General features: G+C 41.2%; 1 protein-coding gene, 1 long non-coding RNA gene and 3 other non-coding genes across 7 annotated transcripts; 1 reads left to right on the top strand and 4 right to left on the bottom strand.

Annotated features, from left to right (window-relative positions):
• Window positions 1-690: 690 nt before the first annotated feature.
• On the bottom strand, window positions 691-3,411 carry LOC120027011. 3 transcript variants are annotated; one of them, XR_005473263.1, is made up of 9 exons: window positions 3,359-3,411; window positions 2,697-2,753; window positions 2,380-2,427; window positions 2,107-2,177; window positions 1,852-1,909; window positions 1,601-1,654; window positions 1,354-1,414; window positions 1,110-1,190; window positions 691-901 (listed from the first exon to the last, which is right to left on the bottom strand). It is a non-coding gene; the product is annotated as an uncharacterized LOC120027011 (long non-coding RNA). The 3 variants fall into 3 exon arrangements; XR_005473264.1 differs by having other exon boundaries at window positions 3,309-3,381; XR_005473265.1 differs by lacking the exon at window positions 2,697-2,753 and having other exon boundaries at window positions 3,359-3,388.
• Window positions 974-1,046, bottom strand: LOC120027556. The gene has a single exon (XR_005473317.1). It is a non-coding gene; the product is annotated as a small nucleolar RNA SNORD99 (small nucleolar RNA).
• Window positions 2,258-2,335, bottom strand: LOC120027560. The gene has a single exon (XR_005473321.1). It is a non-coding gene; the product is annotated as a small nucleolar RNA SNORD103/SNORD85 (small nucleolar RNA).
• LOC120027561 lies at window positions 2,519-2,654 on the bottom strand. Its single transcript, XR_005473322.1, has one exon. It is a non-coding gene; the product is annotated as a small nucleolar RNA SNORA16B/SNORA16A family (small nucleolar RNA).
• A 1,231-nt stretch (window positions 3,412-4,642) lies between the features above and the next one.
• On the top strand, window positions 4,643-6,622 carry LOC120027423 (ras-related protein Rab-39B-like). The gene is made up of 2 exons (XM_038972355.1): window positions 4,643-4,927; window positions 5,998-6,622. The coding sequence occupies exons 1-2, from the start codon at window positions 4,713-4,715 to the stop codon at window positions 6,431-6,433; spliced, it is 651 nt and encodes a 216-aa protein (XP_038828283.1). The 5' UTR covers window positions 4,643-4,712; the 3' UTR covers window positions 6,434-6,622.
• The last annotated feature ends 3,858 nt before the right edge of the window (window positions 6,623-10,480 follow it).

Raw genomic sequence — 10,480 nt, 5'->3', positions numbered from 1 at the left:
TGCAGTGCCGAGGTTAGTTAAGCATGGCCAATGTGGAGTTTATTTTTAAACTACATTGCTTGGTTAGCCACTGTTTCCTTCCAAACCACTCAATTTCCAACAGCCTATTAAATATATATTCTCTTCAAATGGCAAGGATCAAAAAGGATTTGCCAGTAGCTTGTCAACTTGAGTCAGGACTGCTAGCTAAGCTTTTTAATTGTGACATCAGTCCAGTCAAAGCTACTGTACATGTAACATCACTGTGGCCAATGACCTCTAACATTTCTAATGTAACCCCATGGCAGCAACTAAGGGGCTAGAATTTGAGCACCACCCTTAGACTTGGCAATCACATTACAGCATTCTGTATTTTCTGCTGGCCTGCCCCACCAAGCTAGGCTGAAACACCTGCATTTCCTTACTCAAGAACAAAGACAACATTTGTAGCTTTATTTACATGGTTTGAAAACCGATGACGTATATTAATGGCAAAATATTTCACTGAATGTGTGGGGCTCTGCCAGGAATGACAGATCACTGTTAAGTTCACCTTCAAGGAGTCACCCAGATTTGCCAGTCCAAAAACTTGCATGAGCACCTCAAGTTTGACAGAGTGACCATATATATTTCAGTATAATATGGCCATTACTTGTAATTTTTCAACCGTCCTCTTGGTCCCAAGTTAAGCAGGAATCAAATAAATTTGACTCAATGTGATAATTATATTTATTGATGAAATGCAGGACATTTGTTGCAGGTTTAGACAACGTCCCACACAATTGAACAACCAATGATTTCACACATTCTGTAACAGGTCTCCTAACAATGTCCTGATGCAAACAATAGGCAATAAGCGACAAGCCAGAGAAACACTTGTGTACAGAAGGGGCCTCATCCACCTTGGTTGGTGTACCAAGACCTGAGAATGAAAAAAAAGTATTGTTTTAGTGGCTGAAACAATGTATCATATATATAGACGTTGAAGGTGATATTCTGATCTCAGTCCCATATCCGCATGTTTCATCCAACAGTCACATTTTAAAAGGTATCAATCATTGATCAGAACACACCATGGCCCACAAAGAGTCAGTGATAAGCACAAGAGGCAAAGCATAATTTAGACATACCTTAAAACCCTGGAATTGGACCACACCATGGAAGGAATTGATCAGTGCCGATCACATCACCCAGAGAGCCAGTTGCAAGAACTGCAAATTAAAGTTTGATAAATATATTACTTCCAAGGACTGGCTTTGATCCAAGTCTGATATCCACACAAGTCATAAGAGGTATCATTGATCAAAACACCATGCCCTCCAAAGAATATCCAGAATACTACAATATTCAGTATATAACCATAGACAGCCATACCCATCAGAACCTGGATTGGGGCATTTCAATGCAGTGTTGAGGCACACCTGTACCGCCATACCTGCAGAAAGACAAGAAAAACTCAGCAGTGCACAAGTTTCAGTAGCCACCGAGCAGGGACACCAGGACAGTCAGACTCCCCATTTATCTGGCATACACTTGGAGAACCAAAGGCTACAGACAAAGCCCGGGTCCTTAGGATAGCATGCTGCCATGGGGACCAGACAACATTGAACACAAGGCTTACCAGCCATTCAATCCCAAGATGATGGGGTCATCGCACCTCCAATAGGCACAAGAACTGATGAGAAACAAAGTGATGTTAGAGTGACATTCAAGCTTTGCTCAAGTCAGTGCCAAAGCGCTGCGGATGTTTATAGCAAAACACATCATGGTCAATATACATTGGCTCACAAGTTTAGTACTAAGGTGTTGTCGTTAGAGGCACTCAGTGAGAGCAAGTGTCAGCCAGAATGAAAGCGGAACATTTTGAATTACCTTTAAAATGTCCAGTGGTTAATTCTCAATCCCACTGGTCTGTTCAGAGGTTGTACACCTGTAGAGCATTGGGAAATAATCAGGTAAGGTAAAAAGCTAAACATTTTCTGCATTGTCATATTACATCAAGAGACATACAAATCAAAGTCTTGGCTCAGACAAGTACTATAAGCCCTCATCATCGAGGTACTCTTAAGTGAGGGCAAGAGTCACACCAAAAAGACAAGGGGACATTTTGAACGTCTTCTGATTTACCTCCAATCAGAACGTCCACTAGTTCATTCTCATTCCAGCCTATGAAGCCCCTGCAGACTGACATTTCAAACCTGTTGAGAGCATTAGAAAATGACAATCAGGTAATGGTTTAGTCTAAATCCTACATCATTTACATTAATTTGACACCAAAGCTGGGCTCAGACGAGTACTAAGTTCTCAGCATAGAGGCAATCCTCTAAGTGAGGGCAAGTGTGTCATCACAGCCAGAATGAGGGTCGATGGGTGAATATTGAAATCGTTCTGAGAATGTACCTTCTGTATATCCATTTGTTCATCATCCACGTCTAGAACATAATTGACCTGTAGAGCACAGGGAAGCAATCTAGTTAGAAGTCTCATCTTAATCCATTCTGACCAACACACTAACATTTTCTAGGAACAATTGTACATGGAATGTCCTTCCCCTTAATGTTGCGGTGTCAGTTATTGTCGAACTGCACAGCGACCGTCGGTGAAAGTAATGTTTTTGGCATCCTGTTGACCGAGTCTGCTACAAAGGAGCAGGAACGGCTTCGATAGGTGCCTGTGTATAGAATGGTTTCAGATTCCAGCTCTGTGATAAAGCTTACCTGAGCTGCATTAGCCATATTGGTTGGGTAGGGATGATCGTATGATCTGAGGTCTACCTAAAAAAAATGTTTTAACTGTTAGGTATGCTCAGTAACGTTAAGCCTACCGTTAGCCAGCGGTGTAGGCTTACGTTGTACAAAACGGAACATTACAGCCAGCATAACTAACATAAAGTATATATTCCAACTAAAAAAAGTTACTGATAATGTACAACTTAGAGGCCGTCGGTCAAATATTTGCCTCTGTTGAAAGATTCATCCGGAAAAGTGAAGAATCTGCATCGTTAAGGGCCGCGAGCAGTGCCACGTGGAAACTGGAATAGTCAGCTAACAATAAAACGTCTCGCACGAGTAGGTAAGCATTTAATTGAAAAAGCACAACTTTACGATTAACATTAGCTTTACCACAAGATTGACAAAGACAGTTTCCAACTTAACCAGCTAGTTATATAACCAACTAGGTCACAAGAAAGTACAGGTCCCGCCGGAAGTTAACTAGTTAGCCTAGCTAACGTTAGGTACCGGTAGCAAAATAACAAACTGTTTTCTAACATTCACGTAGCTACGTGCTTCTCTCTGAACATGTGATATTAGCAAATTAAACAACCTTACTTAAATATAAACAGACACGCCGAATGATGATTCGTTCGAGTGTGGCTTACCATTGCTGCCACTTAGCTTGAATTGAAGAGATTGAGAATACGCTGTCGGTCGCTTTATATAGTGTGGGACAATCTGGCGATTGGTCCACATGTGTCACATGGACGAGATGTATGATGGGATAAGAGGTTCCCTCTCAACGATAGACCGCTATCTAAGCTATTTAATGTGGCATAAATTAGATAGCCAATACATGCATTAGCTACTGATAAAAAGTTTGAACAAATAATGAACAAATAATACAACGAAAATAGACGGGTTAAAAAAATAGAAAAGCCAACCAGAAATGTGAGGTTTGAAGAGAGGCAAACAAAAACCTTTTCACTTGAAACTTTTGCTAATTTATTGCGCCTGGCCAATGCAGTTCTGACCAAGACAAGATAGGTTTATTGTAGAGTGAATGTAGGCCTCATAGAGCAACATGGATTGCTGGCAGTGTCAACACTTGTGATCTTTGGATTAGGGCACTTGAGGTTGATTGTATTATTTTAGGTCAGTGGGATAGACGTCTCTTTTTCAAGGATTTGCAAATAGATATGTAGGCCTGTGGGCCATATATGCAATCGAGCTGTATATTTTTTTGGTAGGCGAATAGTGTTGAAAGTAGTTGCTTTAATCAATGCTGTAAGGAAAGCCTAAGTGAGAACTAGATTTCAACTGAGCAAAGTCAACAACACAACAAGCTGATGTGCCAACGGCAAAAAACGGTCTCAGCATTTCAGCACCATGGACAGTTCCATGACTGCTGCGACCACTGTTTAATTGAAAAGCCAGGAATGAATAGCCTTTGACCGAACATATACAACACATGCAAGAGTCTACCATGTAATGCATATCACAATTCGTGCACAGCCCATGAAATGGTTTAGCCTACAGCTCATGCTATGCCGTCATGGCCATGTCGAGTCAATAAGCAATTTATAGATGGACCAGGCATAGGCTCCATGGCATTTCACACCTGTTTGAGAGTCGGATAACAGTGTGCCTTATCATGTGCTATCTAACTATATTTTTACGCTTTATAGGCCTCATCATGCACGTACAATTCATATTTTCTTTATCGAAATGACGCTTTGTAGCATTGGCCCATAGGCTAGACTAAATTAAAATAAAGCAAAATAATTGTCATAACATAAAATGAAGTTGTTTTCTTTTTATGGTGGTGTTCTGAAGCAATAGGCCCTATAATAAATCCCGAGCCTATCACATGACTGCAGCACTATCGCCCTTTGCTCGCTGGCACTCTCATCTCTGTCTGACCAGAAGGCAGTAGGCAGCAGCAGCTTTGTAAACACAACGTGCTGCGCTGCTTTGTTTCGGAACCACCACCATTCTGGGTCTATCTCTAGCCATGCCATGGATATTTTGTGGCAATATCAATTCAGGATAATTTTGCTAGGAGACTCGACAGTAGGGAAATCATCTTTACTGAAGCGGTTTACAGATGGAATTTACAGCGATGTAGCGGATCCAACGGTCGGTGTTGATTTTTATGCCCGTTCGCTAGACATCGAGCCAGGGATTAAAATCAAGCTTCAGCTGTGGGACACGGCTGGACAGGAGCGATTTAGGTGAGATGTAGACAATTCATGTTATACCAGGCATATATATATATCTGTTATCAATAATCTGTTGACAAGATCAGCTGATTCATTATTTCCATCAGTATAAATTAGCCTATGTGGATCAAATAACTAAATTCACAATATCTATTGTGGTCGGTTTACCATTTTGGCGAATAACAGTTGAGAAAAATAATCGTTTTTTTACCCACAGAGAAACGAGGTCAGTCATCGTCAGTCATTTTTTACCCTACGACTGCAATAACGGAGGCCGTTACTCCTGGCTCCATCATAAAAACAGTCATTAAATTGTGTCGCATCATCAGTTGGATTCATTCACTGATGATGGGCAACAACCTCGCCTTGATACCGTTTTGTGTAATACACAAATATCTTTTTTTTAATGCAATGTTAAGAAGGTTTTGATGTCTGTCTTTGGATGGATGACAGTCAAATCCGGTTATTCTGAAAGTGTGGTTTGTTACTGCTGAGATGGCCTGTGAATCAGCGAGGCATGGCTCTCTCTGTTACATACATGTAGTAATGTGCCTTTATGTAGCCTAGTCCGCAATGCCTAGGCACACACAGTATCCATCCAGGAGGCAGTGTAGCTTGTAGTTGAACAAATATGTTAACAACATAATTCATTCCCCAGTTTCAGATACAATTCCTCTAAGAGCATTAGAACTGTGTTTGTAGACTCTGCTCTCAGACCTCCTTTTCCTCTTGACGCTGAACCTGGATGTCTCTGACAGAATATTATGGAAGAAAGACTGTTTTCCCATAGGAGGTTCACAGTACACACATAAAAGAGATTTTCAGTGGCATGAAAGAACTGTCTCTACAGGTCTGTACAGTTATCATTCCTTAGTTTGTAAGCAACAATGGATGTTTTCCCTGGACCTGCAAGGAGTCGCGGATCTTGTTATGCTGTTTTGCCAACTACTATATGTTTGTTGTCATGCCATGAATGTAGTTTGGTTCAGGGTTACACTGAGATTCGGGTCAGCATTGTTTAAATTCACATTTTACTATGGATCAGAACTGAATTGTAACATCTCTTATTCTCCATCTCACAGGTCCATCACCACTTCCTACTATCGTAACTCAGTGGGCGGGCTCCTCGTGTTCGACCTGACCAATCACAACACCTTCGACCACGTGAGGGAGTGGCACAAGGAAGTGAGCGAGCACATCCTGCCGCACAACATGGTCTACATCCTGATTGGCCACAAAAGCGACCTAAACAAGGACCGGAAGGTGACGCGGGACGAGGCTGAGCAGCTGGCGGCGGAGATGGGGATACGCTATGTGGAGACGTCGGCTAAGTACAACAGCAACGTGGACCGGGCCTTCCAGCTGCTCAGCAGGGACATCTATGAGCTGATGAAGATGGGGCAGATCACCACGAGGGACGGATGGGATGGGGTGAAGAGTGGCCTCACTGCCAGGGTCCTGTACCCGGGTGATGAGGACATTGAGGTGGAGCCGAGGGAGAAGAGTTGCAACTGCTGAGAGACTGACCCTCGATCCCTGACCTCTGACCTCATCAATGGTAATGTTCATTACGCACCAAATGGAAGAAAACGGATTGGAACAGAGAGGGACTACCTGGAATTGTCCAATAAGAAACGCAAATGTATCTTTTCCGTTGCGAATCGTTCTAGAACGTGTTCCGATGCGTTCCCTAATAAACACGACTCATGTCTCCACTGTTGTTCCCCCTCTCTTATCTCCACAAGTAACTCACATCATCTCACAGTTTAGTCTGTTTCCCATTGAAACTAAGCCATGGTCTAAAGTAAGGCCCTTGTCCTGTAACATCACATGTGCACGTGTCACCATATGCCTAGTGTAGCTAGCCTGCCTTTCCTCTCTGTATCAATTCCTCCAGAGGTCAGGATGGGGCTGTTTTCTGATGGGATTACGTGATACACATCCTGTAGTACACATCTTGTGTACATCCTACATCCTGTAGTACACAAAAGTCTGATTCTTTAGGCCAAACACCAGTGTAAATCCTTGCAGTGGAATAGCATCATACATGTACATGCTAAACCTACACAGTTTAACATCACCTGGGTAGCTTTGGGCCCAGTTAGGTAAGGCAGACAGAGGCTGCATTTACAGAGGCAGCCCAATCCTGATATTTTGCCCAATTATTGTTCTTTTGACCATTGAGAAGAGGCCTTTTGACAATAATTGGGCAACATATCAGATTTGGGCTGCTTGTATAAACGCAGCCAGAGACACCTGTGTGACAGCGATCAGGCCTTGGGGTATTCCAGTATGTATTCTATTCCTTCCTGGCAGCATCCTTTTCCTTCCTGGATGCCCTCTGCTGCTGCAGGAGATATTGGATTCTTAAGCAGGCAAGGTCTTGACTGGTGGACAAGGCATTATTGTGGTCTGGCATCACTCCCATTACGTTGTTGTGGGTTGACTCCTGTCTGGCTAAAGGGGTATGTGTATGTGTGTGCGTGTGTGTGTTTGTGTGCGTGTGTGTGTGTGTTTGCATGTGTGTGCCGTTGCTCTGCCTGCAGTCCCCTGAGACTGTACATCATGTCCGGTATGGTCAGTGGTGTAAAAAGTACCCAATCATCATACTTGAGTAAAAGTAAAAATATCTTAATAGAAAATGACTCAAGTAAAAGTGAAAGTCACCCTGTAAAATACTACTTGAGTAAAAGTCTAAAAGTATTTTGTTTTAAATATACTTAAGTATCGAAAGTAAATGTAATTGCAAAAATATACTTAAATATCAAAAGTAAAAGTAAAACTATTCATAATTTCAAATGGCTTATATTAAGCAAACCAGGTGGCACACGACAGCACGCAGACATAATTTACAAACAAAGAATTTATGTTTAGTGAGTTTAGTGACCAGGGATGTTCTCTTAATAAGTGCGTGAATTGGACAATTTTCCTGTACTGCTAAGCATTCAAAATGTAACCAGTACTTTTGGGTGTCAGGGAAAATGTATGAACTAAAAAAGTACATTATTTTCTTTAGGAATGTAGTAAAGTAAAAGTAGTCAAAAATATAAATAGTAAAGTACAGATCCCCCCCAAAAAACGACTTAAGTAGTACTTTAAAGTATTTTTACTTCAGTACTTTACATTACACCACTGGGTATGGTTAACTCTGGCGTTAAAAGGTCACTGATAATAGGCAGGGAGAATAAACTGTATTCTATATGTGTCACCACCACCACCCCTCCCCTTATAATATGGTCCTGCAGACTGCTAATCTATGTAATTGCACACAAACCAAATCTTGATCATGTTGTGGACTTCCTACATCAGAGCAAATGAGCAATGTTTTCTATTTCAATTTTTTACATATCTATCATTTGTAGAACATCGCTGAAGCCACAAACCCTTTTAATGGTAGCCACTCTTTGCATTTGTATATGGCATATTAAAAAACAAAAACAAACCTTCCAAGGTGGGCCTTCAAGGGGGAAAACCACCCCAAACAACATTACTTTAACTGGAAAGAGGTACTGGCTGATGCCGATTCTTTAAGACTTTAAGACTGCTCAAATGGATTAAATGTGGAGCTTTTGTGACCATAATACTAATTTAAGGGTTTATTGGCTTCTTACAGTGTTTCCCAAACTCGGTCCTCGGACCCCAAAAGGTGCATATTTTGGTTTTTACCCTAACAATACACAGCTGATTAAAATGATCAAAGCTTGATGATTAGTTGATTATTTGAATCAGCTGTGTAGTTCTAGGGTAAAAACCAAAGCGTGCAACCATTGGGGTCGCGAGGACCAAGTTTGGGAAACTCTGTGTTATTACATTGTCTGGTTGAAGACATGACATTTCGGACCCTAATGGCTTCCATGCTCCATCAGAATGGTTCCAATATCAAGACAGCCAGAATCTTGCCATGCCTATAGGCCCTTTCGGTCTGCAGAGATGCACAGGAAGATAACTCTCTAGTTTCCCTAGACTACTACCTCTATACTGCAAACCTCCGTGCAGATAACAGTTGACCTGAGACTTGGCTGTAGACTGGTGTTACCATGGCTCAGGGTCTAGATAACAGCTCACTTTGCCTGGTCCCTCCTCCCTTCCTTTCCCTCAGCTCACCTTGTCCACCTCCACATCCTGCACACACTGTAGATGGCAGGAGAGACATTGTGCATTCAGCAAATGTGACTTTCTGTGATATTGTGTTCTATGTTGGTTTTGTGTCCAGTGGTTATTGTTGCAAGGCACAGGAGCATATGGGCAGTATCATGGTCATGCGACTTGACTTGTTGAAAGGAATGTCTAGCTAACTAATCTTTTGGGAGCTGTTCCATACATACTGGTAAACACCTTACAAAGCCTCAGCATACAATTTCTTGACAAAAATTATGTCTTGCCTCTTTGCTTTACAATGTCTGATGCAAACGTAGTTTAGTTGTTCCCGTTGTTCCCACACTCATCAATGTTTACCCTGTTTATAGTTATGTCGTGGTCAATTTTTAAGCTCTACTGACCATTCACAGACTGATTAAACCTCTGTTATCACAGGTCATAGCCCCGTTACAACATGTCTCATTTCTTTCAAAGTTAAATCAGTTGGCTAACCAATATGTATGACAATCAGATGTCTGTATTGATCCATGTTCTTGTTACGGTAAGAAAGGACACATCCACAAAGAGAAGGCAATACCGATGCCTAGGGATGGGAGACATACCCTTTAAATTAACTAAAACAGTCTTGCCTGGGAATGTATAGAAATGGAGAATGATCTTTTTCAGACATGGTTTCAATGGGATGATAATGTAGAGCGCTGTCTGTTTGGTCATCACAATGCAACTCCTTTTGAAAAGCAGCAAATATTTTCAATCTAAGCCACAAAGGGAGTTAGAGACAAACCATGTTCCTTACAGTATGTACTGCTTCCTTTTTTCAGCTTCCTGTGTCATTTCTAACAGGGTTTATTTTGTACAGCTGTATTTTTTATGCTTATAATAATGATAAAATGTGCTGTGATATAGCTGCTTGTCATTGAATGCAACCTATTCCTGAGCACTGACTTTGATAAGGATTCTTATTGACTGTATTGTTACTTCAGATAGGAAGAAAACAGGAATTAGGAAGCTGTGGTGCTGATGATGCCCGATGATGGTCTATGAACAAGGTGTATCTAGAGAAAGGAGCACCAGCTATATTCAACAGCCTATTCAGGCTAAATTGACATGAAAGAAGAGATTGAGCTTGGATCTTGACACGTTGCCAGTAGAACTAGAAAAGTTTAGATTTTAGAATAGAAAAATTGAAAATAATTTATGCTTTAGAAAGTGTTCTGTTGATTATAAATGGTAAGTGGCCATTTTCATTGTGATTATAGTTATATCATAATAGTGTAATCTGAATACCAATCGACAAAACAATCTAATTAAATCTGTAGTATCCAACAGGTCCTTGATAGTACAACAACATATGACAAATCACTAATACATTTTACTTGCAAATTCTGTTTTTGGGCAGTCCTACAACTGGACATAGCAGCACAGGTGATACTTCTATTTAGCCTCTGACCGAGTCCAATCACAGAT

Source organism: Salvelinus namaycush, chromosome 32, assembly GCF_016432855.1.
Source record: "Salvelinus namaycush isolate Seneca chromosome 32, SaNama_1.0, whole genome shotgun sequence".
NCBI classification, from domain to species: Eukaryota; Metazoa; Chordata; class Actinopteri; order Salmoniformes; family Salmonidae; genus Salvelinus; species Salvelinus namaycush.
This window is presented reverse-complemented; position numbering and strand designations above follow the sequence as displayed.